Source organism: Exophiala xenobiotica (genome assembly GCF_000835505.1).
Source record: "Exophiala xenobiotica strain CBS 118157 unplaced genomic scaffold supercont1.7, whole genome shotgun sequence".
Classification (NCBI taxonomy): Eukaryota; Fungi; Ascomycota; class Eurotiomycetes; order Chaetothyriales; family Herpotrichiellaceae; genus Exophiala; species Exophiala xenobiotica.
This window is the reverse complement of record NW_013562488.1, coordinates 1,370,260-1,394,763: the sequence shown is the minus strand read 5'-3', so window position 1 is coordinate 1,394,763 and position 24,504 is coordinate 1,370,260. Positions and strand designations below refer to the sequence as shown.

General features: G+C 51.9%; 11 protein-coding genes across 11 annotated transcripts; 7 read left to right on the top strand and 4 right to left on the bottom strand.

Annotated features, from left to right (window-relative positions):
* The first annotated feature begins 11 nt into the window (after nucleotides 1–11).
* On the top strand, nucleotides 12–2,500 carry PV05_11215 (uncharacterized protein). The gene is made up of 6 exons (XM_013454673.1): nucleotides 12–341; nucleotides 391–700; nucleotides 917–1,384; nucleotides 1,436–1,699; nucleotides 1,819–1,883; nucleotides 1,938–2,500. Exons 1-6 carry the CDS (start codon nucleotides 247–249, stop codon nucleotides 2,326–2,328), a joined length of 1,593 nt encoding a protein of 530 aa, XP_013310127.1. The 5' UTR covers nucleotides 12–246; the 3' UTR covers nucleotides 2,329–2,500.
* Nucleotides 2,501–3,525: 1,025 nt separating this feature from the next.
* On the top strand, nucleotides 3,526–5,014 carry PV05_11214 (uncharacterized protein). The gene is made up of 3 exons (XM_013454672.1): nucleotides 3,526–3,813; nucleotides 3,872–3,919; nucleotides 3,978–5,014. The coding sequence occupies exons 1-3, from the start codon at nucleotides 3,688–3,690 to the stop codon at nucleotides 4,647–4,649; spliced, it is 846 nt and encodes a 281-aa protein (XP_013310126.1). The 5' UTR covers nucleotides 3,526–3,687; the 3' UTR covers nucleotides 4,650–5,014.
* A 139-nt stretch (nucleotides 5,015–5,153) lies between these two features.
* On the top strand, nucleotides 5,154–7,215 carry PV05_11213 (uncharacterized protein). The gene is made up of 2 exons (XM_013454671.1): nucleotides 5,154–6,967; nucleotides 7,027–7,215. The coding sequence occupies exons 1-2, from the start codon at nucleotides 5,340–5,342 to the stop codon at nucleotides 7,172–7,174; spliced, it is 1,776 nt and encodes a 591-aa protein (XP_013310125.1). The 5' UTR covers nucleotides 5,154–5,339; the 3' UTR covers nucleotides 7,175–7,215.
* Nucleotides 7,016–8,775, bottom strand: PV05_11212 (uncharacterized protein). Its single transcript, XM_013454670.1, has one exon. It carries the CDS (start codon nucleotides 8,719–8,721, stop codon nucleotides 7,180–7,182), a length of 1,542 nt encoding a protein of 513 aa, XP_013310124.1. The 5' UTR covers nucleotides 8,722–8,775; the 3' UTR covers nucleotides 7,016–7,179.
* Nucleotides 8,776–8,932: 157 nt separating this feature from the next.
* On the top strand, nucleotides 8,933–10,389 carry PV05_11211 (uncharacterized protein). Its single transcript, XM_013454669.1, has one exon. The coding sequence runs from the start codon at nucleotides 9,083–9,085 to the stop codon at nucleotides 9,545–9,547; it is 465 nt and encodes a 154-aa protein (XP_013310123.1). The 5' UTR covers nucleotides 8,933–9,082; the 3' UTR covers nucleotides 9,548–10,389.
* Nucleotides 9,631–10,606, bottom strand: PV05_11210 (uncharacterized protein). The gene is made up of 2 exons (XM_013454668.1): nucleotides 10,415–10,606; nucleotides 9,631–10,361 (listed from the first exon to the last, which is right to left on the bottom strand). Exons 1-2 carry the CDS (start codon nucleotides 10,558–10,560, stop codon nucleotides 9,758–9,760), a joined length of 750 nt encoding a protein of 249 aa, XP_013310122.1. The 5' UTR covers nucleotides 10,561–10,606; the 3' UTR covers nucleotides 9,631–9,757.
* Nucleotides 10,607–10,742: 136 nt separating this feature from the next.
* PV05_11209 (uncharacterized protein) lies at nucleotides 10,743–14,055 on the top strand. The gene has a single exon (XM_013454667.1). The coding sequence runs from the start codon at nucleotides 10,858–10,860 to the stop codon at nucleotides 13,855–13,857; it is 3,000 nt and encodes a 999-aa protein (XP_013310121.1). The 5' UTR covers nucleotides 10,743–10,857; the 3' UTR covers nucleotides 13,858–14,055.
* Nucleotides 14,056–14,231: 176 nt separating this feature from the next.
* PV05_11208 (imidazoleglycerol phosphate synthase, cyclase subunit) lies at nucleotides 14,232–16,730 on the top strand. The gene is made up of 3 exons (XM_013454666.1): nucleotides 14,232–14,503; nucleotides 14,797–16,332; nucleotides 16,416–16,730. Exons 1-3 carry the CDS (start codon nucleotides 14,381–14,383, stop codon nucleotides 16,506–16,508), a joined length of 1,752 nt encoding a protein of 583 aa, XP_013310120.1. The 5' UTR covers nucleotides 14,232–14,380; the 3' UTR covers nucleotides 16,509–16,730.
* Nucleotides 16,725–18,441, bottom strand: PV05_11207 (uncharacterized protein). Its single transcript, XM_013454665.1, has 2 exons — nucleotides 17,533–18,441; nucleotides 16,725–17,472 (listed from the first exon to the last, which is right to left on the bottom strand). The coding sequence occupies exons 1-2, from the start codon at nucleotides 18,266–18,268 to the stop codon at nucleotides 17,327–17,329; spliced, it is 882 nt and encodes a 293-aa protein (XP_013310119.1). The 5' UTR covers nucleotides 18,269–18,441; the 3' UTR covers nucleotides 16,725–17,326.
* Nucleotides 18,442–18,677: 236 nt separating this feature from the next.
* On the bottom strand, nucleotides 18,678–21,355 carry PV05_11206 (uncharacterized protein). The gene has a single exon (XM_013454664.1). It carries the CDS (start codon nucleotides 21,282–21,284, stop codon nucleotides 18,921–18,923), a length of 2,364 nt encoding a protein of 787 aa, XP_013310118.1. The 5' UTR covers nucleotides 21,285–21,355; the 3' UTR covers nucleotides 18,678–18,920.
* A 171-nt stretch (nucleotides 21,356–21,526) lies between these two features.
* Nucleotides 21,527–24,465, top strand: PV05_11205 (uncharacterized protein). Its single transcript, XM_013454663.1, has 2 exons — nucleotides 21,527–21,742; nucleotides 21,823–24,465. The coding sequence occupies exons 1-2, from the start codon at nucleotides 21,720–21,722 to the stop codon at nucleotides 24,179–24,181; spliced, it is 2,382 nt and encodes a 793-aa protein (XP_013310117.1). The 5' UTR covers nucleotides 21,527–21,719; the 3' UTR covers nucleotides 24,182–24,465.
* The last annotated feature ends 39 nt before the right edge of the window (nucleotides 24,466–24,504 follow it).

The window sequence follows — 24,504 nt, the reverse complement described above, 5'->3', positions numbered from 1 at the left end:
GTAGGCGAGACACTAGACAGAGTGCTCGGATGCTGAACTGAGGTCATGTATTGAAGTTTCGTGGACTGCCTCGGGTTCACGGAGCTGACTCGCATGGACTCGCACTCTCGCGATCAAGTCTATATAAGAACCCCCCTGCTTGAGTCCCTCATCTTCCCAGGTGGGCTTCGAATACACAGCTCCCATTCCCACGAAGTATCTTCCGCATCCGATTCCCTTCACATCGGCTCCAGTTGACTTCTCGTCATGGGCAAACTTATTCCCAATGCGTTCAACCTTGCGGTTGTGATTTACGTTGCTTTGGGTTCAACGGCATGCAGCTATGGTATGGCCATCATCGGGTATGTATGAGAGTCTTCTCCCGGTGATGGAGGAGCTAATTATCACTAGTTCAACCGTCGGTCAGCCTAGCTTCTACAAGTCTCTCAAGCTCGCACCTCAAGGAGAACCAGGCTACGATCGCACTTCGCAGTATATTGGTGCCTTCAATGGCGTCAACTCCGCAGGATCTGCCATTGGAGCTGCAGCTTGCGCGTACTTTGCTGATAGACTTGGTCGGAAAGTAACCATTCAGATTGCCGCCGCAATCCTCATTGTCGGTGCCGCCATTTGTGCAGGTTCGGTCAACAATGCCATGTTTATGGTCGGTCGTGTCATAAATGGTCTTGGTATTGGCGGCTTGGTGACTACGATTCCTATGGTAGGTGCTGCGATTGAATACGTCCGCGATCCTCCCTTGTGATCTCAACATGTCGGGCTGTCCTGCGTTATAGTGGGTAACCTCCAATTGCTACTGTGAGGACAGTCGGCTTGGCGGAGGACTTTTACCCAGTTTTCCCCTCCTCCCATTCCCTTTTTCTTCATTCTCCATAGCGCTGTAGAGCATGTGCTAACGTTGCCCGTTATGGCTGAACAGTATCAAGCTGAAGTCTCCACACCCGAGAGTCGAGGTTTCATGGTATCCATGCACGGCGTCATGTTCGCCATGGGATATACTCTCCAAGCATGGATTGGCTTCGGCGTGTATTTTATCACCGCCAGTGGCTCGCCATCTTCATTCCCCTGGCGATTCCCCATCGCCTTTCAGATGGTTCCAGCTGTGCTACTGCTTCTTGGCTCACCTTGGCTACCCTTCAGCCCGCGCTGGCTGATGATGCGTGACCGCTTCGACGAAGCTCACGAGGTCATCAAGCGGTTACACAAGACCAAAGGTGATCCACATGACGCTCTCGCTCGCAAAGAGTACTATCAGATGAGGAAGCAGGTTGAGCTTGATCGCCAGATCAGGGCTACAACCTCCGGCTTCGAGATCTTCAAGACACCTGCTAATCGCCGGCGTGCTATTGTGGCCTTCATACTTATGTGGAACAACCAGTTTACCGGCGTAAGACTCAGAACCCACGTATCCCATGACACCGATTCTGACAATTGATAGGTGCTTATTATTGCAAACTACGGTATCCTGCTATATGTCAGTCTTGGAATGTCCGGATATTGGCCTCTGCTCCTCACTTGTCTCTGGGTCACATCAACTTTCCCAGGTAACATCTTCTGTGCGTTTTACGTTGAGAAGTTCGGCCGCAGGAGATTCATGCTCATTGGACTCACCGGTATACTGGTATGCCTCATTTGCGAGATCATCTTGCAAGCAGAATTCCTTGGGACGAGCAACAGAGCAGGTCAGAATGCAGCAATCTTTGTAAGTGCCCGCCACCTGCTAACCTTGGCACCTCTATGATGCCTTGGGCTTCTTAACTCGCCCCCGCCGGCTCCCGCACTTCCTCTATCCTCCGAGGACATTTATCTGACGACATCCAGTTCTGCTTCCTCTTTATTACTCCCTTCTGGTCAACGTTCCTCGACGCCAGCCAATTCTTATATGTGTAAGTCCTCTGCTTGAGGTACCACCTGAAGTGCTTCAGCTAATGTCATGCCAGCTCCGAGATATTTCCTACACACATACGCAGTCAGGGCATGGCGGTTGGCATGTCTGGCCTCTACCTTGCCGATATAATTCTGCTAGTTGCGGGACCGATCGCACTCGAGCGGATTGGCTGGAAATTCTTCCTGGTCTTGATCATACCAACTGCTCTCCACATTTTGTTCGTTTTTTTCTTCTGCCCGGAGACCAAAGGCCGAAGTTTGGAAGACATCAATGCTCAGTTCGGCGAACAGGTTGCTGTGCACTGGTATGGAGCTACAGAGGCGGAGAAAGCCGAACTTGAGCAGGCCGTAATTCAAGATGAGGAGAACGAACGTCGTCATTCCACTTCTGGGGATAAGTCGAATACAGTGCAGCAGGAGGAGATATCCGGAAAGCAGGCTTAGGAGGCAAGCTTGATACAAGGAAAGCCTGCTCTGCTGCAGGTTACCTACAGGGGTGGACCGCATCGGCACCCAACAGCATGAGGTTGTCAAGGTTGTGGAGAATGGACCAGGGGGAAAGTGGACAGCGACATTTATATAGGAGGCGGATGAATGCAGATATCTAGTACCGAGATTTGACTTCGGTGAATTCAGCCGCTTGGTGATGATCCCACCACTAGGTCTGATTCATTTTTCGTGGTCGCCTACTATATTACTACCTAGGTAGGCAGCACCTTCGAGTAAGGTAACTAGAATTAGTATCAATTTTCTAAGGTAACCTTTTAAGCCTCACAACCTCTGAGTAACTCTCAGCCTCTGTACCTCTCAACCTCTCACGTCGCTATGTACCTCTTAAGCTACGACCCTCGACGCTACCTTAGGACCTCCGGGTACGCTTTTAGTGGAAGAAGGGCATCATAGGGGTGGTTGTTGACTCCTGCCGAGCCTGTTGCGCCATAAAGCGCCTACATACACCTTCTATATTACACCTCTCGACACCTCGATACATCTCTTACATATCGACAAGCTTATTTAGAACGGTAACTTCGCTGAGCAAAAGTACTTACTGCACTTCTACCAGGCACTTGAGTGATGGTTAGAGTGGTGGAGCGAAGGTAAGAAAGCCACGTTGCAGCGCAAGGGTAAGACTCTGGGAACACCTGGACTCGTACGGAGATCGGAACAAGAACCCTGTGAATGGTAACGATGAAGAGGTAAGCTGGCAGAGTGGCAGCCGGAAGTACGGCCTACGTGGTTGCTACAAGCCTTGCGTGAGGTGTCTTCAACTTGCGGGCTGGGACATCGGTAGAGAAATAGTCCAAGGCAATAGTTGAATACTAGTGCTGCTGGGTATTAACGGGAGAGTTCACGTTGAGAGAGAGTGAAGTCTCCAAAGTCTGCGTAACCGTGTCATTACTCGAAGCACACACAGATCTCATCAACTCATTGATACGTGTCTATATGACCATTTTGTTTAGATCATTGTACTCCGTACCCTTTGAACTCCAACCATTCACCTGCTCAAAATTGAAGCCTAGCATTGTCTAAATGATTATTCCTAAAGAGGTTAGACCAAACTAATATGCCAAGCTCAGCCTCGCGCCGCGTCTCGCAATTGGAGGTGTTGCGCATCTCTAAGCTGCCTTCGCTGCAGCCCGTCTAAGATCTTGCATCACGTCTACACCTCACCGATTCCACCTCTTTCAAAGCTTCGCACAATCCTTGAGTTTCAATTCTTTGTCCCTTGCCTCCAGATCTTCGCATTTCTCTCCAGTCGCACATCCCGTCAGCAGTCCACGGCTTCGTGCCTTTGCCGCAATCATGCCCGGCTTCGATTTCAGCAACTACAACCGCAACGCAGCTTTACATGCACGAGGAGTCCCTTTACCGAAAGCCACAAGTACCGGCACAACAATCGTAGGATGCATATATGACAATGGTGTCGTGGTACGTCCACACCATTGGGTTACTGACAACTTCAAGTTGCTGACGTTGACTTGGGTAGATTGCCGCAGATACCAGAGCAACAAGCGGTCCCATCGTCGCTGACAAGGTGCGTCCATTTGGCCTAGAGATGCTCTATTGTCCGTTGACTGACTGCGTGGGCATAGAACTGCGAAAAACTACACTACATCTCGCCGAACATCTGGTGTGCAGGTGCCGGTACTGCTGCAGACACAGAATTCACCACCGCCCTTATCTCCTCCAATCTTGAGCTACATTCTCTATCGACAGGCCGGACACCGCGAGTCGTGACGGTGATGACATTGTTGAAGCAACACCTGTTCAGATACCAAGGCCACATCGGCGCATACCTGGTCGTTGCAGGAGTCGACCCAACAGGTGTGGGACTATTTACGGTGCACGCCCATGGATCAACAGATAAGCTGCCGTACGTGACAATGGGTTCAGGTTCATTAGCTGCGATGGCAGTATTCGAATCGACGTGGAAAAGAGACTGCACAAGAGACGAGGCTGTCAAGGTATGCTCAGAAGCCATCATGGCTGGTATTTTCAACGACTTGGGTTCAGGTAGCAATGTCGACGTGTGCATCATTGAAAAGGACAAACCTACCCAACTCCTGAGAAACTACATCAAGCCGAACGAGCGGGCCAAGAAGGAGCGAAACTACAAGTTTGCCAAGGGAACCACAGCTGTCTTGAAGGAGAAGGTGATCACAAAGGAGGAGATTGGCCGTTACGTGACGGTGCACGAGATCGGCAATGGAAGCGATTCTGACAGCCTGGTGGTTGTGGAAAAGATGGATGTGGATGAGGTATAACCGTGATGCGGGTTGGATGGCTTGTAGAAGGCCCGGTTTCTCGACATTGTATTCGAACTGCGACGTCGTCTGGGAAAAGGGACAATATCGGCCCAAGACCGTGCTGGGGTTTGGGCGTTGCAGGCTGAGCAACTATGCATTGTGGACTGTGCCATTATCTGAGGAGTTCAGAGACCACTTGAATAGCCCATGACAGAGACTATTCGAAGGCTCGATTCCTGCCTTACTCTGTTTCCATGTCTTGTACTCTCGCGGTTTGTTTGCAAGTACAGCGTGACTGGCCTTTGCCCGTCATATCGGTTAGGTCTCTTTTTGACTGGCAATAGTATTCTGATGATTGTCTCTGGGCAGAGGCGAGACGAACATGTGGAGCAGGAACCAATGTTGTGGAGCTGACTCGAATATGCTCATTCGCTTCACAATCGCCAATGGCCACATCTCCCTAGACAAGGCTAGTCTTTTGCTGCTCGTACAACTCGAAATGACCACTGCTTCGATGGTACTGTCCGCGCAGGGCCTGTAAGAAGTTCAAAAGCTGTCTCACGATTACCATCTGCTCTGATCTGCTATGAGAGAAAGAGAAATCGCCCTAGAACAATAGACCCTCCACTCACCACGGATCAGTCCAGCCAGGCTGGACTCTTTTTGTATGAATCCTAAGACGCTACAACAACTACAAGTATACCGAATATGGCCGACTTGGCTCAGTCACAGTCACCCGGAAGCGGCACTTTACTCCTGATCTTGGTTCAGGTTGCTTCCCGAGTGCTCACATTCATTGGCAACCAAGTCCTGCTCCGCTTCCTGTCACCATCTCTACTCGGCATCGCTGTTCAACTCGAGCTCGTCTCTGTAACGAGCTTGTACTTCGCCCGCGAGAGCCTGCGAGTTGCGCTCCAACGCCAACCGCCAGCGGCCCCTGATGCTGAACAAGGACGACGAAACGCGCCCCAAACGGCCGTCAATCTCTCCTACCTTGCCGTCCTCCTGGGCTTCGTCATATCCACGGCTTTCGGATGGTCTTACGTGTACAGCGCGCCATCAGCAGTCCTAGGCAGTCCGTACTTCGACATCGCATTCCGGATCTACGCAGCTGCCACGGTCCTCGAACTTCTCGCCGAACCCGCCTTCGTGGTCATCCAGCAGAAAGCGCTGTACGGCGACCGTGCCCGAGCAGAAACTCTGGCTGCCATGGCGCGCTGCTTCTCGGCATGCATCGTCGCGGTCATAGGTTACAAGCGTCATATGGCTCCGTCAGTGCTGCCCTTCGCCGTGGGACAAGCTGCCTATGCCATCGTTTTGCTGGCGTTGTACCTGATCCCCGTGTTGCGGTTGTCGAGGGGCGAGAAATTCAGCATCGCGCTTCGAAGACTAGATGCCACAACACGAAACCATACCTACTACGCACAGCGATTCCACAGAGCGATACTTGGCCTTGCAACGACGATGTACATGCAATCCGTATTCAAACTCTTGCTCACCCAGGGCGATGCCTTGATACTGTCCTTCTTATCTTCACTCGCGGACCAGGGTGCATTTGCACTGGCGTCGAATTACGGGGGTCTATTGGCACGCCTGGTCTTTCAGCCCGTCGAGGAGAGTAGTCGCAATATGTTCGGCCGGTTACTCTCGTCGACCCCTTCCTCTTCTTCGTCCACACAACGACCCACCGGCACGAATTCTGACGCAGCTGAACACACCAAAATCATACAGGCATTAAAGTACTTGAGCAATACACTGCACTTCTACACCATCCTCGCGCTGCCTTTGATCAGCATAGCACCACACGTACTACCCCTCGTGGTCCGCCACATCATGGGCGCGGTGTGGTATACTCCCTCCACTGCATCCTTGCTGGGTGTTTATTGCTACTACATCCCTTTGATGGCGGTGAACGGGATCCTCGACGCCTTCGTCACTTCCGTTGCAACCCCGGCACAACTGCGTACACAATCGATTTGGATGCTCTTGTTCACAGCGTTATACGGCATAGTGGCGTGGGCGATGCTCACGAAGTTTCAGCTCGGCGCTGCTAGCCTGGTCGGAGCGAATATGGTCAATATGGGGCTTAGGATCATGTGGAGCATCGTCTTTGTGAGGCAGTGGATTAGACAGCACGACAGGATTGACAGTGACAAGGGGCTGTTGAGTTCGATGGTCAGAGACTTATTGCCAGCCGGGCCTTCGGTCGTCGTTGCTGGGTTGCTTACGGTAGGACTGAGACTCCAAGCAACGGGTAGAACGGACGCAGGCATTGAACTGGACCGTCAGTTCCTGGGATTACTGACAGCAGGAATTGTCTTGTTGGGTTCTACTATGTGAGTCTCTCTTGTCCTTGAGCATGTCTTTGCGTAATCCGTTCTGAACACTTTTCTAGTCTTTTCGCCGAGCGAGACTTTTTGCTGCAAATGCTACAATCTATCGTACCCCAACGCCTCGCTGCAAAAATACCTGGCCTGGACAAACAATCTTCGACCAAAGCGCGACCGAGTAATACCACGAGCGATCCAAACGCCAGTACATAAACATTTCAATCATCAAAGGTGATCTTTGTGGCTGTCTTTCCATCCTCTGCTTCGCGATAGAACGCACCATACGAATCATGCTGCTTCTTCTTCACGGTCGTACCAAACTTCATCAACGCCTCTGGTACATCTTGTTTCGCAGCTTTGAGAACATTGACTAACGCTCCTGCGAGTGGTTTGTCCTGTTCAGTGAACATAGTGATGGCTAGACCATCTTTACCAGCACGCCCGGTACGACCAATCCGATGAACATAATCTTCCGCTGTCAATGGGAACGTGACGTTGATCACGACCTTGACTTCAGGGATGTCAAGCCCTCTTGCGGCGACATCAGTTGCCACAAGGAGACTTACGGAGCCTGACTTGAACGACTCAAGACTAGCAATTCGTGCAGACTGTGACATATCGCCATGAATCCCGGCCACATTGAAGCCGCGGCTGCGAATGAAATTTTCAATTCGGAGAGCCTCTTTCTTGTACAGACAGAAGACAAGAATACGGTCGTTCCGCTTCATGCCACCCGTGTGTTCTTTCAGCAACTGCAGAAGTCGTTGCTGCTTTATCGAGCCATCGACGACCTCGACTTTCTGGACAATCCGTGTGTTAGCACGAAGCTCGCCTGAATCATCAGCATCATTTCGGCCGATGGTGATCTTGACAGGCTCCTTCATGAAAGTTGCAGCAAGCTCTCGGATCGACTTGGGCCATGTAGCTGTGAACATGGCTGTCTGTCGCTTGCTCGGAGAAGGCATATGCGAGATGATGTGCTTAATGTCATCCTCAAATCCTTTGTCGAGCATACGATCGGCTTCATCGAGGACTAAATATCGAGTTTTCGAGACATCGATGGTGCCGTCAGACATGAAGTCCTTCAGCCTGCCAGGAGTAGCCACGACGATATTGGCTCCTTGGAGAGTCCGTCTCTGTTCGTCCTTGTTGGTCCCGCCATAGATGCACGTTGCCTTCAACTGGTGAGCAGTCTTGCACAATTTGTCAATCTGCTCAAACACTTGAATGGCCAATTCCCTTGTGGGTGCAACAATGACCGCTCTTATGCCCTTCCTCTTTTTCAACGCCGAAAGCCGCACGACCAAGGGTAGGCCGAAAGCGATTGTCTTGCCGCTACCAGTCTCTGCCACTCCTACAAAATCCCGACCTGACAGCAGGAACGGCCATGCGGCGGACTGGATGGCCGAAGGCTTTTCGAAGGATGAAAAGATGCTCGAGAATTGAGTAGCCAGCTCAATAGGAAGGTGGGAAAACGCCAGGATTGGCCTTAGGTTTGTGTTCCGGGGGTCGCTGGTCTGGACAGACTGCGACTTGAAGAAGTCGTCAACATCAGCTTGAGGGAGGGAGTGGAGGGCGGCATTGGGTTTGTAAACGGCCTCTTCGCCGTCATTCTCTGGTGCCGGTGTCGAATTGGCTGTAGCGTCCGTGGAACTTGGGGTGATATCCTCGAAGCGGACGGCTTCTTTGCGGTCCTTCTTCCTCCTTTTCTTTTCTTGCTTGGCTAGTTGCGCCGAATCATCGCGTCCGTGTTTGCCCATGATACTAGACCTTGTCTGGTTATTGCCGAGGACGAATGAAGAATGCTGACCCAGTAGTCAGTATGATCAATGTATCGCAGGAGCGAGCCACAAAATTTGGGGCGATGGCCTTTCGTGAACTTTTTCTGCCGTCCGCAGGGAAGGCGGTGAGCGGAGATTTTCTGTGTGCGTCGAGCCGCTCTTCAATTCATTCCCACCACATTTACAATGGCTTGACCACCTCATAGAACCCTTCAATCTCTCTGACCGCCCTCCGTCATCTTTTAGTCGGCCTGTTCCCACAAATGGTCCCTCGTTTGAAGTCCTGGTCCTTGCTGTCGCTCCGTCAACGACTCGCTGCTAAGCTATCGAGCCACCCACAATGGCCGCAAGTCCAACACCTCTTGAGAGCGTCCAGGCATGCTGGGCTCGGATTTCGCAGGGCTCACCGATCTACAAGCTTGTCCTCTCGGATGTCGTTCTTGTTAGCGCCGAGAAAGGCTCCATGGTGGCCAGCCTCGAGGTGACTGACAAACACATCAACTCGAAGAAAGGTCTACACGGCTCAGTTTCAGCCACGATTGTTGACTGGGCCGGCGGCATGGCAATCGCATCGACCGGCCTCGAGAAGACAGGTGTGAGCACAGATATACACGTCTCATATGTTTCGTCGGCGAAAGTGGGTGACACCTTGACTATAGAGGCGAAGGTCTCCAGAGTGGGTACGAACATGGGCTTCACAACCGTGACGATATACAAAGGAGAAGGCGAGAACAAGAGTGTTGTCGTTCATGGCACACACTCCAAGTACATTCTTCGCGATCGAGAAGCGAGCAAGAGCTCTTGAAGTGATCTCTGCAACAACGCTTTGCTTTTTGAAAAATTTCAAGCCCTAGGATTCGATTACAACCGGCGTCTTCTTTGCATCAGGCATGACACACTTCCATCGTGCTCTCTGATTCACTCGGATGTCGGAGAACAACATCACACCTACAGCTTTAGATCTCCATGGACCTGCATACCATAGGCCAAATGGAGAATTATGGTGTGAAACAGATCAAGGAGTCAACCGGCCTTCACTGAGCCACTCTGTCCACGGTCCTCCAACGTCTTTCGCCAGGTCTGCTGGTGCCCTTCCTTCGCTGTCCTTCAACGATCGAAGATCCGGTTCACCACTTCTGTCCTCCTTCTGCAATCCCAATCCTTCCATGGCTTGAAGAACAATAGCTGGAAATTTGTCCCAGGAGAGCTGTGAACCAAGTGCTAGCAGCAGCCAGGCCACTTCTTGCCGTTGATAACGAATTGCAACATGAAGACCGGACCCTTCAATACCCTCGAACGTCCCGCAATATCTCAACATATCGGTATGCTCATCAGCCTCTTCTCCTTCGTCCTCATCTCCATCCTTGATCATGTGAATGATTGCGTCAATGTCGCCCTCGCGGCAGAACTCTAGGTAGGCATGGCCTTTTCTTTCTTCGGGGTAGGCTCTGAGGTATGCTTCTTCTGTGGCAGCGGGCAAGATGTCGTACCCTTCTTGAACACCGCCTTCGTTCCGAAGTGTGACTATGACTTGTTGCGAACCGCTGGGAGACAGAGAAGAGATGTCTTTGGAACAATTCGGACATTGAGTGATGGTGTAGGCATCTAGAAAGCATTCCCTGGCAAAATATTAGGCCTTAGATAGAGCATAAACTCATCAACTGTAACATACCAGTGGTAATGGCAACCGCAACTAAGTTCAACATCGTCAGGCACGCTTTCGACTTGCGCTGTTGCTTTAGAATCCTCGACTTCACTGTCTGGTTCGACCTCGATAAAGAGAGATTCGTGACAACTTGAGCAGGTTTGGTCGGTCATAGTGACAGTGACACCAGAGACAAATATCAGTGATATCAAAATGTTCAAGAGTAATCAAGTTTGACGATCTGCTTCTGTTTGATATTCTGAATTTCTCCCGAAACTTTTTTTGACAGGGGTCCATATCCGATATCCGTCCCGCTTCGCTTCGCATGCGGAACCTCTGGCACGAAGGACTTTAAGGACACCTTCGCTTCATGTCCCGAGTCCGGCTTATGCGCACGAACACACCAAGTGGTCAACGACAAGGCATCGCACCACCTTGTCATTCGGCTACTGCTGTCATCATCATGCACCATGTCAACGATGGAAGAACGACCTGACGCCGTCAAAGCCCCTGAAGACACACCGTCCGATACCAGCCCTCCTCCTCCGTCTAGTCCGCCAACGATCAAACCCATAACTACGTCCTCCGCCATCGATGCGACACTACGGTTCTTCGCGAATGCCAGCAATGAAACGCTAGGCGCCTGTGCCGTCGGACTATGCGCCTCAACTTACCTGGTGCTAGGACGCGTCGGTCTGGTCTTGATCGGCGCAGTTGGAGGCATCGTCCTCCACGCAACATGGGAGAGTCAGCAAGGAGACGGAGCCAATGCGCAGGACGGTGAGGGCAGTCGCCGTAAGAAAGAGCTTGGGATAGAGGTGGCACGCAGGGTTCTGGACTGGCGGGATAAGAGAAGGAAAGACAGAGAGGAGGAAGACGTCTTCGACGAAACCAATCTCGACATCGATACGAGCACGAAGACGTTGGACTATTCAGACTTTCCAGCAGAGACCGGCTTGGCTCTCACGAGTCTGACGGACGCTGTCATACGAGACTATGTGAAGTACTGGTATAGTCCAGTACTACCAGACGAGCAGTCCTTTCCAGCCAGCTGCAGACAGACCTTGACGAAATTCATCATCTCTTTCTCGAACCACCTTTCGCGCAAACGTACTGCAGATCCTTTCCTGGACTTCGTTTCGAATTCGACTTCGATTGTGATTGTCTTCCTGAATGAGCTGTCAAATGCTCTTAAGGCGTCACCCAACAATGACGCTGAAACGGCGATCAAGACATACTTGCAGTTCCGTCCCGACAGCAACTTAGCCAACGTGCTGAGCAGAGATCAACAGGAGCGCAAATTGATTTTGGTCGCCGATGACATCTTACAGAACTTTCTCGATCCAAAGGCATACAATTGTCCTCCTGTAAAGGCATTCTTGCGTCAGGTCCTGGCTAGCCTGATTTTAGAGTCTACTGTCGAGGCTTGCTCAAAACCAGAATGGATCAATGGTTGGATAGTATATCTGTTAGAAGACGGAGAACCCGAGATCATGAACGCGATCGATGCTGGCGTCGAGGACATGAGCGGAGCAATGTCAAAAGCCAAAACAGAGGTAGCAGCTGGCCAAGGCCACAACCGACGAGTAAGCAGAGCAGAAGAAGCCATGCAAGAAGCGATGCGAGAAGCGCAAAGGCTTAACGAGATGATCGCCGAAGACGAAGCACGCCGCAGGCGCGGTTTACCTGCAAGCGAGCACGAAGAGACCAGCTCCGTGGCCACAACTGACCTTGGAATTGCCACACCTACCTCATCCGACAGTGACCGCAACAGACCTACGTCGTCACTGGACACTTCTCTAGTCTTCGATATTGATGGGAACGCCATCCATTCAGCCGCTCCAAGTCCGAACAAATCTGCTCCTGTCACACCGAGCAAGGAGCATGCTCAATTCACGAACTTCGAACAACTCGGGAACACCACACTGACTCCCCCACAGCCTGTGTCTAGTGCTCCGGCGCCAGTTGAGATCATGGTCGCAGTCCCTCTAACCTTGCAGAATGCAGCCATCACGATTCTTGACCTGGGCGACGGTAATGAGAGGGCTATCCTCAAGCAGAAACCGAACAGCGAATACTTGCTGCAAATCGAGCCAGCATCGCAGCGCTACCCGGGATGGATGGTGACACGTCGATATTCCGATTTTGAACCGCTACATCAGACGTTAACGACCATTGCTCGTATCACCGGTGTGCCCGGGTATGGACAACTTTACCCAGCTCTGCCGACATGGAAGGGCCAGACAAGCACGTCTTTGTTACAGAGCTTAGAGAAGTTCTTGCGGTTTTGTCTCAAATACGAACCACTAGCAGAAACCGAGGCTATGAAGAAGTTCCTGGATAAGGAGACTGGTCTGCAGAAAGCGCCCGCCCAAAGCAAGAATGTTTTGGTTCAAGGCGGTGCAGCGCTAGAAAACGTGGGCAAAAATTTCATCAACGTTCTTGGCCAAGGCGGAAAGAACATTGCTGGAGGCGGCAAAGCGGTCTTTGGGGGTGTCCAGGGTGTTTTTGGTGCCGTCGCTACTGGAGTTGGTGGAGGACCAAAGAAAGCCGCCAGACCTTCGCAGCAACTGTCCAGAACTGACACTTCATCCAGTGCCTCGAATTACAGGTACAGTCAGGAGCTGCCGAGGCAGAGTACTGAAAGTCTTGAAGTCAAGCCACCACCACTCCCAACTCGGCGGGGAAATAACACTATCGGCACGGAGCAGCCGTCTGACTCTGCGCCTGCTCCGGTCGAGTCAAGTCGTCAGTCAGAGGAAAGTATGCATTTCCCTCCGCCACCGAGTGTCATCTCGGACGACTACTCCCCGATTACGCTGCCGGCATCTGAGACGCCGCCACGACCTCGTCAGGATACCATCGTTGCGAATCCCGCAACAGCCGCTCCACTGTTCAATGTGGAAGAAGCGAATACGCCAACGACCGCGAACGTGACAAAGACGCCCTCAAGAAGACCTAAGCAAGATGATGTGCCTATTTCTGAGGAAGAGACTCGGATATGTATTGAGTTGATCTTTGCAATCCTCACTGAGCTATACTCGCTTTCCGGGGCTTGGTCTATTCGACTGTCTCTTCTAGGCGCGGCGAGAACGTTTCTCCTCCGACCAAACAATCCACAGCTCGAATCTATCCGCCTACTTCTGCAAGAGAGCGTGATTGAAGCAAACTTCTCTGACAAAGGTCTAGCAGCGCATATCAACAAGTTGAGAGAGAATACGCTGCCCACGCCAGAAGAAATGGCCAAGTGGCCCAAGGAGCTGACGCCAGAGGAGAAGGAGGAATTACGCATCAAAGCGCGCAAACTGTTGGTTGAGCGAGGAATGCCGCAGGCTCTGACTAGTGTCATGGGAGCTGCGGCAAGCGGCGAGGCTCTGGGTAGAGTATTTGATTGTCTGCAAATTCAGCATGTGGCGAGAGGTTTGATATTTGCGCTCCTGCTCCAAGCTATTAGGGCTGCTACACAATGATTTGACGTTGATCTGTGAGCAATGATGGGAAGAGCACCAGTGGTGGCTTCAGTGTACAATAGCGGTGGATTTTAAAACGAATGGCGTTGGTGGCATGACATGGGCTTGACTTGGGCTTTCTGAGATGCCTGCAGGACCCGATGTACCATTAAGTAGACGCTGCAATCGAGATGCCAATGAAGGAGAGGACGATCAACTACTGTGGTTTTCTCCCAGGTGTTCCAGCTTGTCGAAACAATCGTAAATTCTGATGAACCTACAAGTGGTGCTCTGATTGGAGGAGTCCTCCATGACGAGGCTGACCAATGACATCGTATGACTCACTCCGGATTTGGTTCCAAAAACTTCATCAAAATTGGTTTCTTTTTGATCACGATCACCAACACCACAATTTCGAGATTACGGCGCGTATTGCCAGGAGCAGTCCGACAGATACCAATCCGTCGCCGCCATGGCATTTCCCTGAAAAGTTTGACTCGATACTGAGTTGCTAAAGCTCACCTCATCAGCGCCCTGGACCAACATGCCCAAAGTCCACCTGCTCGACTACGTGGCGGGCAATATCCGTTCGCTGGTCAATGCGATTGAGAAATGCGGATACGAAGTCGAATGGATCAAGAGTCCTGAAGATGTCAAGACTGCAGATGTAAGTTGCTATTACAGGAGACTTTGCACAAATATGGATTATTTGCGAGGGGGGACAATATCGAATCTTGAGGAGCCATATCCCAATACTGGCAACTCACTCAAGCATGGGCTTTCCTTTCGAAGACTGCCACTGATGTCCCGATGCTCATGTCATGCTCCAAGCTCTCTAGACTGGGGGTTGACAGCATATATGCTTGGCCGATATTGCCCTCATCGTTGACCTTTCGTGCAATTTTTCCATTTCCGTCCGACTCCTTTTCTCATCCGGCTCCTACTAACGTGTCGGCCTAGAAAATAATACTCCCTGGCGTCGGTCATTTCGGCCACTGTCTCAAATCCCTTTCCGATGCCGGCTACCTTCCAGCCATCCACGACCACATCTCCGCCGGCAAGCCCTTCTTCGGCATCTGTGTCGGGCTGCAAGCCCTGTTCTCGGGCTCCGAGGAAGCGCCCTCTGTTCCTGGTCTCGACCTGATATCCACATCACTGCGACGCTTCAGCCCCAGTAACGCGGACGGCTCACGAAAGTCCGTGCCGTGTATAGGTTGGAACGATGCCTCCACGCTCCATCACGAATCCTCCAGTGCCAAAGACGAGGGCGGTCTGGGCAAGAGTTTCTACGGCCTCAACCCGTCAAGTAAATACTACTATGTCCATTCATACTTCGCGCCCTACGCGCCCGGACACCTCGAATCCCAAGGCTGGACGGTCGCCACCGCCCGCTACGGCGACGAAAGGTACGTCGGCGCCATCGGGCGCGAGAACATCTTCGCAACGCAATTCCACCCCGAAAAGTCCGGCGCGGCTGGTCTGAGAGTCATCAAAGCTTTCCTCGACGGGGGCATGTGGTCCGACGCGCTGCTGACCTCTCTTCCGGGCACCAATCTGCCTCCCTCCTTCGTCGCCAACGGCGCAAGTTCGAGTGGTGGAAGTATGAACGGCTTGACACGGCGAATCATCGCATGTCTCGACGTCCGCACCAACGACGCCGGCGACCTGGTCGTGACAAAGGGCGACCAGTACGATGTGCGCGAGAAATCAGAGGGCGGAAATGTCAGAAACCTGGGTAAACCCGTCGACATGGCTCGCAAGTATTACACCCAGGGCGCGGATGAGGTCACATTCTTGAACATCACGTCCTTTCGCGACTGCCCGATCACGGATTTGCCCATGCTCGAGATCCTCCGGCGGACGAGCGAGACGGTGTTCGTGCCGCTGACCATCGGTGGCGGGATCAGGGATATGGTTGACCCCGCGACGGGGAAGGAGGTTAGTGCGCTGGACGTGGCGAAGTTGTATTTCGCGAGTGGGGCGGATAAAGTCAGTATCGGCAGCGACGCTGTACTGGCGGCCGAGGAGTATTGGGCGAACGGCGGCAGGGGGAATGGGAAGAGTGGGATCGAGACCATCAGTGCGGCGTACGGAGCTCAGGCCGTGGTGGTGAGTGTCGATCCGAAGCGTGTGTATGTCAGCGACCCGAGCGAGCTGGAAGGCAAGAAGAAGCACCGGGTCATCAAGACCGGGGATAAAGACGAGCAAGGACGCGAGTATGTCTGGTTCGCGTGCACGATCAAGGGCGGGCGCGAAGTGCGAGATCTCGATGTCGTCCAGCTTGTCACGGCCTGCGAGGCCATGGGCGCCGGCGAGATTTTGTTGAACGCCATCGATCGCGACGGGTCAAATCGGGGCTATGATCTGGAATTGATAGCGCTGGTCAAGAGCGTCGTCAATATCCCCGTGATTGCGAGCAGTGGCGCCGGAAGGCCGGCTCATTTCGATGAGGTGTTTAGGCAGACGGATGTTGATGCTGCGCTGGGGGCGGGCATGGTGAGTTCCTTGCTTTCTTCCCCCTTGTGTGGTTTGTTTGTTTCTCCATGGGAGGGGTGATGCTAACGGGTTCAAAAACGCAGTTCCATCGAGGAGAATATACCGTCGCCCAGGTCAAGGAACATCTCGGGCAGGCAGGGTTGCTGGTTAGGCCGTTTGAGGAGTTTGAGCCTTGATGAGGACGATCCAAAAAGAGGAATCATTGCTATGGGATCTCTGGGTATGAAGAGTATCATGCGATAGACCAAGGCCGACAGAATATATTGTGAGTCCAACAGCACGGCCGATGAAGTTTGCTAGTGTATGTGAGCCGCCGAGAGCTCCTCGATTGGGCTCCGTACAGGACGATGAAACTAGACGACCCATTCCAAGACAGTGAATGCTTGCATTTAGGGGTATCTGATGATTTCTAAATTCTATCGTGCTCTCAGGTGATGCTATGCCAGTAAGTGCTTGTGCTCGTAAAATCCGTCAGGGGAGGATACGCCATTTCATCTTCATCAGTAGAAGATGGTGCATTTATCCTAAGAACATCGTTTCTCGTAAGGCATCAATCACCTCTCATAAATCTTATCCATCTGTAACCCGCTGGTGGCTCCCATCATCATACGCCGTCTCACCTAACGCTGTGGGGGCTTTCTTCGACATCTAAAGCCATTTCTGGTGGCATAGATACATAGTCGAGTCTCAAATCCGTGACCGACTACACCGGAGCGCTGGAGAACTATACGAGACGGCCACCGCTCGCCGCCCCATTACTGGCAATTGGCGGCTGGAATCTGGATCGGCATCCGAGAAGGGGAACTTTCTGTGGTATCATGCATCAAACGGTCGCTGTTCCGCAAGTTTGACCGAGCTTCGTGCTCTGCTGCTCAGAGTTGAGCCTCAGTCCCAGCAGTACTTTTCCCTTCTCCGCCGTCGAAAGCTAATAGTGCCTGTAGTCTGGAGGGCTAAAAATTGATGGCCTGTGCAAAAAAGATCCTTTGCCTGGTGCTCAAGAAGTCTTCTTCGATTCGACTGATAACGATCTTTGGTCCCGGCCCATGGCGGCTATGGCGTCCAGCATCTTCTCGCGTGTGTCCCGAGTCAAGTTGTCGACATCAGCAGGAGTGAGCCCTTTGGTCGGTATCGGATCGAGGACTATTGCACAGTCAGTAACTCGACTCCAGAGTAGAAACCAAACCGAAAATTAGACGTTACCTTTCACTCGAATTGTCCCACTATTGAACCTTCTAGCCTTGATGTTCAACACATAGCTATAATTCTCCGCCACTATGGGAACAATCGGCACACCGGCCTGTACTGCAAGATGAAAAGCACCCTTCTTGAATGGGAGCAGCATTGGCTCAGCGGAGTAACTCCTCGTGCCTTCCGGAAAGATGAGCACGCTTTGCCTTTTCTCCTTCATGGCCGTAGCAGCACCCTCAAATGCTTTCATCGCCTGACTTCTATCCACTCTGTCAATGAACACCGTGCCGGACAGGGTCATGAACCAGCCCAAGAAAGGAATGTTGCGCAGAGATTTCTTGGCCGTAACGGAGCAGTGTTTCGGCCATATCCAACCCAGGAGCAACACATCGAGCTCCGTCTGGTGGTTTACAATGAACACCGCGGGCCGGTTGCTGTTCAAAATTTCCTCGCCGTTGTCAAGAATGTCAAATTTGATGCCCATGGTGTAGATGCCCAGGTATTTGAAGGCCTTCGCCGTCGTCCACTGTCCGTATGCATAATTTAGGCCCATGATCTTCAGTATGGCGGAAGCAACTGTTCCATAACTTGCGCAGATGATTAAAGTGAGGTAGGCAGACAACGAGCGGGCTATGAAGCCGAGGATCCGTGGAGGATTGGGCATGTACGTGTAGAGACCGAAGCAGGTCAGCATGATGGCGAGGTAGAAACCGAGGAAGTAGAGCGTCCAGCGGAATAGGAAGAACATGTTGGTAGACTGCTTCGGGCTTGTACGCAAATGATGAATGTAGCAACCGGAGCAGGCAATGAAGGTCAGGCAGCTGTGCAAGGCGGGCTCTAGGAAGGCAGACAACTGTAAAGATGAAAGGAGCGTTGCAGGTCGTGAGGTCTCGACATGTGGACAGGTTGTGCAGGGGAATGAACACGGTCACAAGCAACGAATATCATCTGGCGGAGAAGAAGGCAATCTTGGTGGTTGCTGGGCTTCCCCCACAATTCAACGCTTGCCACGGCCACACACGGCCTACCCACTCAGCAGCTTTTTTTCTACCAAACGTCATTTTCACTCCTCAATGCCTAGGCATCTCTACGGTCACGTGTCGGTTCGATAGACGCAGTCGAGGGGCACACGGGTGGGTGACAGGCAAGCAGGGTGGGTGAGTGATCTTATGCCTTGTCTATCGAACTTGTCCATAGGGTGACACCTTCTTGCTTGTCTTCCCCCGGTTATTCAATGCGTTGCTGCGCTTTCAGGCTCGGTGAGACCGCACTATCTCACATCTTGACCTATACAGATGAGCTTCTAAGCCCAAGGATCTTAACCCATATCATAATTCATTCCTTTTTCATACATTTTTGCTGGTTGTCGATCGTAACTGAAGAATCGAGGTGCAGTAGCATCAGGACAGCAAGGAAAAGAAGTAGACATACGCTGTCTTCTTCATCTCCTCTGCATCCACTGCTTTGACCACCTTCTCATCGTTGAACAGGACCCATTGCTTCTCCTTGCCTTCACCAGGAATGACTTTCCGAGTAAATGCCACATAGTGGCCGGCATGGACGCTGGCCCCCTTGTGGCATACAATGCTTTGTAGCTCATATCTGGCTGGCAACGAGTCACTGCCTGGTAACGGCTTCGGTTCAGCCGGAGCAGAAGATGTATCCTCGCCGAAATCGCCTTGATCATCTGGATGACTGAAGACCCAATCCAGAGCTCGATTCACGTCGCCATTGCATTCTCGCAAGGCTTTTCGTGCTTGCGGGACGCCGATGCCCATGTCGCCTAACTGAGCAATTTTATCCGGGTCGGCTCCCGCACTGCCAGCAGCACTACCACCAAGGTTCAGCGGTTCGTCAATATCAGGGTCCTCCATGTGCGAAAATAACCAGTTCATCGCGGACTCTGCATCAGCATTGCCAGTAGCGTGGAGTGCTTTCTCACACCGGATTCGCGGAAACCCCATCCCCTCAAGCATGCTCAGAGCAGCCTCATTGGGCACAAATGATGCTGTAGAGCTCCCACCTCCTACATCTGCATCCTCTGGCAATTCTTCCTCGTCTGGCTGCAGACCCGTCGATTTGTACCTGCTTAGATCCAGGGGTTGATCCGTGACCTGTACAGGGATATCGAGTTTAGTAGGTACCCAGTTGATGATTTCGAAGCGGAGTGGGTTGATAGCAAGATTCTTTGGGAAGGTCTTGAACTTCGATGATTTCGAGAACCCATCCTTGGAGCCGCAAGCTGCGCAGGTCAAGCCTCCAACCTTCTCTGGCGCCGTAAGAATGTCCAAGCAATCTTCTAGCGGTACTGGTTCAAATTCACCCTTAGCTTCATCGCCGTTAACAGCAGGCTTCCGCCGGACTGGCACCGGTATTGAAATATTGTCTTGTTCATCACTTCGGTACCGAACACGCTTGCAGTTCAAGCAGGCCAAACGTTGTTCAAGGACAAAGCGGAAGGACTGAATGGGGTCCTCTGCTGGTTTGGAGTTGTTGGAGATGCTGATGAGTTTGAACATGTGAAGTAGAAATTCAAAGGCGTCCTGTTGTCTCATTGTGGAGAATTCTTCGTGCCCCCGCCCAACGAGGTGCTTAAACATTGCAGGAGAGAGCCCCTTCTGATGAGGTACTTCGGGATTGTCCGGAACCGCATGGACATTGTCGTCGGGGTGGGAGTATCTACCAGATAGTATACCATCTGCTAGCTTTCGGAGTTGGGTTTCGAGGTCCTCAGCGGGAAGACTGGCGTTTGGAGGAGCTTGATCCGGATGATAGTAGCGTTGTTGAAATTCCTCAAGCGCGAACAGACATTGGACGGTGCTGTTCAGGTAGCAGCTGTTTCCAAGGTTCTTAAGACCCGTAAAGCCCTGCCCGAACAAAGGTAATAGTTCTTTGCCATCTTCAGTTGTCATAGAGAAAGCCCAACTGAGATTCTGTTCAACTTGCATCTCCATGAGACTCTTCTCGGTCTTTTCCCGATCCGCGATATTGATCCCCCACTGAGCGAGGTGCTTGGCGAGCTCTGTGTCAATTCTTTCCTCGTTGCATTGATAGCAGTAGACATCAGCGTTACCTTCTGGCGTGATGGAACCTAGTTTGACGGCAACAGCGTGGCCAGTCTCGGTGGCGTGCGCCAGTCCATGAGAATTGCCACCAACACCCCCAACTTGTGCTCGTCCACAGCCCAAAGCGCCGCATTCCAAGCAGAGCCAGAGGTTCGCTTTGAGATCACATTTGGAGCACGATCCAAGTTCTTGGGACGCAATCTGCCTGCTTTCTTGCTGTTCAAGACACAGCGTGTGCTCACAAGGTGTAAATTCTTGTTCCCAGGCCTTGACTTCCTCCTTGTTGGCAAAAGTCATGGCGTTCATGACCCCATCGATGACTGCCGGTAGATTTCCCGAACTCCTGTCCACATCTTGTATTTGACATGCATAGCACTTGACTTTTGTAGTTGTATAATATTTATCCTCTTCTGTCTCTGCGGCAATGGCGAGCTTGGTCAGCTTTGGCGGAGGCTCGTCCCGTTGAACGTGTTTTCGGGTGCGTTTGATGTTCAAGACGAGAGGATGGCCTGTGGAAGAATGATGTAGTAAGGCATGGTTTCGGTCGCCAGCGCAGCCACCGTTGAAGCAAGATAAACAAACATCAAGCCCGGCCTCGTCGTCTATTGAGTCGAAGCACTGTGTACAATCTTCTCTGTAGACGCTCTGGTTAGGTCTGGGAGGTCGCAGATCCGCTGACTGAACATGAGGACAGGCCATATCTGTTCGTCAGAGGGCTGGAAGGGGTAGATAGAAACAAGGACCAAGCGAGGAAAGTAGAGGGAGAAAACTCAGAGCGGCACAAGAGCAACCGAGAAGGTGAACGCAAGCAAGGCTAGCAAGGCTATGATGTATTTCGCAGGCAGAAGATCTCCATCCTTGTGCATGATTCTAAAGCCGGTTAAGTCCATGTCAACCCCCTCAATCGTTGGCTTGGAAGTCTTCTTCTACAATTCATCTCAAGACAAACGAGTCCCATCACCACTGTGCGTATGGAATCATCATCTCCGAAATCTATACACCGCGTTTGATGCCACACATGGTATCTTCTTGCCTTTAGTCAGTAACGCTGTGCGTCGACCGGGCTCTCATGATTACACCCTCATCTATTTGGAAAGAAGCCCCAGCCTCGCTACGTAGGCCGTCTTACTAGACATGGCTCTCCTACAGAATGAAGAGTAAGTGTGCTCATTTGGCGATCGTCTGTGTCGTCCTGTGCTGGCATATCCCAGACATCAGGCATGGCTAACTGGAGCAGGTTCGCTATATGGTATCTACGGACTTCTTTTCTGGCCAGCGTCAAAGATGGAATTGCGGAGCGCTTGGTCAGTGTTAACAACTCAGTTCTCAACTCTCCGGGTTTCCGAGCTGCCGGCTGGTCCGCAGATCCTGTTCAACGAACATATTCTCCGCCAATCCCAACATCAATCAATACCGAATACTTCCAAAACGGAGCAGAGCTTCAACTCTTGAATTCGCAGGGCGATGAAGAGGAAGAAGGTGGATTGGTGACTGGCAGGGTCAGTAACGACACTATCGGTCCTGCGTTCAACGCCAGGCGGAGGAGGAGAAAAGAACACGTCGACGACGATGACAGTAGTGACCTGACCGATGAATCGGAGGAGGAGGCTGAGGGAGCACAGCGCGCTGCTCAACAAATACGCTTTGCAAAGATGCCTGCTAGAAATAGAGCTGACTCATCTCCTATTCGAAGTACTGGACCAGATATCATAACGACTTCACCTTCAAAACCAACAACGGACAACAGGAGGAGGACAGGATCTCTCGGAGCTGTAGAGGCTGTCAAGGCTCGTGCGAGGGCTGATACTGCGACAAGCAGTGACTTGTCCTCGGAGAACGAGGTGGACCCATCGTACTTCCAGAGGCGCCAACTTAACGCGTCCCGAACATCGAAGTCAGCACCTCTCTCAAAGGAAGGTATCTTGCGACCAGGTCGAGGTCAAGTCCAGGACGATTCTGACGTCGAATCTGTTGGCTCAGCAATGTCGTCGGAACTGGGCGAAACAATTGATTCCACGTCCCTGCTAAACACCATGGAAGTTTCCAATCTCACTTCTTCCCCGCCATTACTGAGCAGTTTAACAGCGTCGGGGTCGTCTGCACCACGTCTTTCTCACCCAGAATCACCCAGAAGACAGAGGACATTGCCGATTCTACACGAGCTACCCCCTCCTCGGCCCATCAGCTTCATTCAACCCAAGAGTCTACTCTCGGCCGCCTTGAATGCGGAGAAAAAGGCACCCAGCAATCCGCTACAGAAGTTTGCCGGTTTGTCTGGCAAAGGCAATCCCAATCCCCTTTGGATCAAGATCTATGCACCTTGGTCCAAAGAAGCTGACGAGCCTCTTGAGATGCCTTTGGCGCGAACTTCGAAGGACGGCAATCCTGTAAGTGTGGCAGAAGCAATCGGTCTTAGTCTCTGGCGATATCAGGAAGAGGAATTAGAGCCCGCTCTCACACCTGCACAACTTGATGTCAATAAGTGGACGCTTCGAATGGTGGAAGATGGTGAGGTGGACGACGACTTTCCTCCTCTTGTTCGCACACGTCCTATAACCGATTTTACCTACAACAACAATCGCGGAGGAAGAGGACGATCTAGGGATCGGCCGTTTGATGAATTCGCTTTAGTGGAAGCATCACCGGCTCAATATGAAGCCAACAAGAAGGAAACGCCTCAGTATGCAGCAGCCGCGGAGGCAGAAGTTCTGCCTGCTCCAACACCTGAGCCGATCATCTCACAACCACAGCCACCCGGTCCGCCGAAACAGACACAATCCAGCAGGAACCTCCTTCTAGCTGGGCAGCCGTTCGCTTCAGCTTTGGCTAACGCATCACTGACACCTGCAGATATGCCCGCTCCTTCTGCCCCATCAGCCACTCCACGTATGGGCACAACCAAGACGATCCGAATACGATATTTCGATATCGATGTGGCCGCACAAACGATGACCATGGAAGTCTCAATAGACAGTTATATTGCAGAAATCCTGGACCACGTCTGCAAGAGATGGAACTTCGAAAAGGCTGGCTTTGTCTTGAAAGTCGCAGGCACAAACACCGTGGCACCGTTGGATAGGACGGTGGAGGCCCTAGGTCCTCGGTCTGATTTGGACCTTGTGCGAAGACGTTTTGGAGCAAGTGTACCGACTTTGACAGGATCGCCGGGCAGTTCGTCACCTAACGCACCTCTTCTACTGGACATACAAGGCCCGAAGAAGACCAAGAAAGGCCAGCTGCATCACCCGTTGGCACAAAAGCAGGATCTGGTATCGAGCGCCAGCAATTTCAAGAAGTACTACGTGATCCGGAAGCAACTAGCACCATTTGCGCAAGGCAGTCAGAGAACTCTTGTATTTGATGGCGACCTGCTACATGTGATGCCTACAGATCCAGCGACAAATGCGAAATTCACCTCATTCCCCTTCAGCGATATTCTCCGATGCAAAGTGAGCACCAAACACTCCAAATTGTTTCGGGTTTGGGTCCGGAGGGTCAACGAAAACAAACGATATGATTTCGAGGCACGAACGGCGGCAGAAGCCCAGGAAATCGTGGACGAGATAGCCCGGGAGATGAGACAGACGCGGGCATGATATTTGAGGTACCCCCAGCGACAAGAAGTTGATTTACTTCCTCTATACTCCCGTATATAGAGTCCAAGTCTCCGTATTACCCTGAGGATGGCTCATGGCGAGGGACCCTGGTTTGCGCCGGCCCCTCTAGAGGGGTAATCAATCTACGATTCGGCCACCCACGGCCATGCTTGACGTGTAGAGTGACATACGTGGCTGAAAGGAGCGACCAAATGGCCCGGATTGCTGTGTAAGAAAGAAAGAGCTTCCCCGCGTCCAGGTCCAAGAATTGAACAGGCACAAATCCATTGCTGCAGTCAAGAGGGTAATAGCAGGAGAGTGCC

What these genes read in the sequence shown, in the direction of transcription:
- PV05_11215 (XM_013454673.1), top strand. Translation starts at nt 247, where the DNA reads ATGGGCAAACTTATTCCCAATGCGTTCAACCTTGCGGTTGTGATTTAC. An exon ending in TATGGTATGGCCATCATCGG is followed by an intron (nt 342 to 390) that starts GTATGTATGAGA and finishes AATTATCACTAG; the next exon opens with TTCAACCGTCGGTCAGCCTA. An exon ending in GGAACAACCAGTTTACCGGC is followed by an intron (nt 1,385 to 1,435) that starts GTAAGACTCAGA and finishes GACAATTGATAG; the next exon opens with GTGCTTATTATTGCAAACTA.
- PV05_11214 (XM_013454672.1), top strand. Translation starts at nt 3,688, where the DNA reads ATGCCCGGCTTCGATTTCAGCAACTACAACCGCAACGCAGCTTTACAT. An exon ending in TATATGACAATGGTGTCGTG is followed by an intron (nt 3,814 to 3,871) that starts GTACGTCCACAC and finishes TGACTTGGGTAG; the next exon opens with ATTGCCGCAGATACCAGAGC. An exon ending in GTCCCATCGTCGCTGACAAG is followed by an intron (nt 3,920 to 3,977) that starts GTGCGTCCATTT and finishes GCGTGGGCATAG; the next exon opens with AACTGCGAAAAACTACACTA.
- PV05_11213 (XM_013454671.1), top strand. Translation starts at nt 5,340, where the DNA reads ATGGCCGACTTGGCTCAGTCACAGTCACCCGGAAGCGGCACTTTACTC. An exon ending in GTCTTGTTGGGTTCTACTAT is followed by an intron (nt 6,968 to 7,026) that starts GTGAGTCTCTCT and finishes ACACTTTTCTAG; the next exon opens with TCTTTTCGCCGAGCGAGACT.
- PV05_11212 (XM_013454670.1), bottom strand. Translation starts at nt 8,721, where the DNA reads ATGGGCAAACACGGACGCGATGATTCGGCGCAACTAGCCAAGCAAGAA.
- PV05_11211 (XM_013454669.1), top strand. Translation starts at nt 9,083, where the DNA reads ATGGCCGCAAGTCCAACACCTCTTGAGAGCGTCCAGGCATGCTGGGCT.
- PV05_11210 (XM_013454668.1), bottom strand. Translation starts at nt 10,560, where the DNA reads ATGACCGACCAAACCTGCTCAAGTTGTCACGAATCTCTCTTTATCGAG. An exon ending in TGCGGTTGCCATTACCACTG is followed by an intron (nt 10,362 to 10,414) that starts GTATGTTACAGT and finishes ATATTTTGCCAG; the next exon opens with GGAATGCTTTCTAGATGCCT.
- PV05_11209 (XM_013454667.1), top strand. Translation starts at nt 10,858, where the DNA reads ATGTCAACGATGGAAGAACGACCTGACGCCGTCAAAGCCCCTGAAGAC.
- PV05_11208 (XM_013454666.1), top strand. Translation starts at nt 14,381, where the DNA reads ATGCCCAAAGTCCACCTGCTCGACTACGTGGCGGGCAATATCCGTTCG. An exon ending in AAGATGTCAAGACTGCAGAT is followed by an intron (nt 14,504 to 14,796) that starts GTAAGTTGCTAT and finishes GTGTCGGCCTAG; the next exon opens with AAAATAATACTCCCTGGCGT. An exon ending in CTGCGCTGGGGGCGGGCATG is followed by an intron (nt 16,333 to 16,415) that starts GTGAGTTCCTTG and finishes TCAAAAACGCAG; the next exon opens with TTCCATCGAGGAGAATATAC.
- PV05_11207 (XM_013454665.1), bottom strand. Translation starts at nt 18,268, where the DNA reads ATGTTCTTCCTATTCCGCTGGACGCTCTACTTCCTCGGTTTCTACCTC. An exon ending in TGGGACAATTCGAGTGAAAG is followed by an intron (nt 17,473 to 17,532) that starts GTAACGTCTAAT and finishes ACTGTGCAATAG; the next exon opens with TCCTCGATCCGATACCGACC.
- PV05_11206 (XM_013454664.1), bottom strand. Translation starts at nt 21,284, where the DNA reads ATGGCCTGTCCTCATGTTCAGTCAGCGGATCTGCGACCTCCCAGACCT.
- PV05_11205 (XM_013454663.1), top strand. Translation starts at nt 21,720, where the DNA reads ATGGCTCTCCTACAGAATGAAGA. An exon ending in GCTCTCCTACAGAATGAAGA is followed by an intron (nt 21,743 to 21,822) that starts GTAAGTGTGCTC and finishes TAACTGGAGCAG; the next exon opens with GTTCGCTATATGGTATCTAC.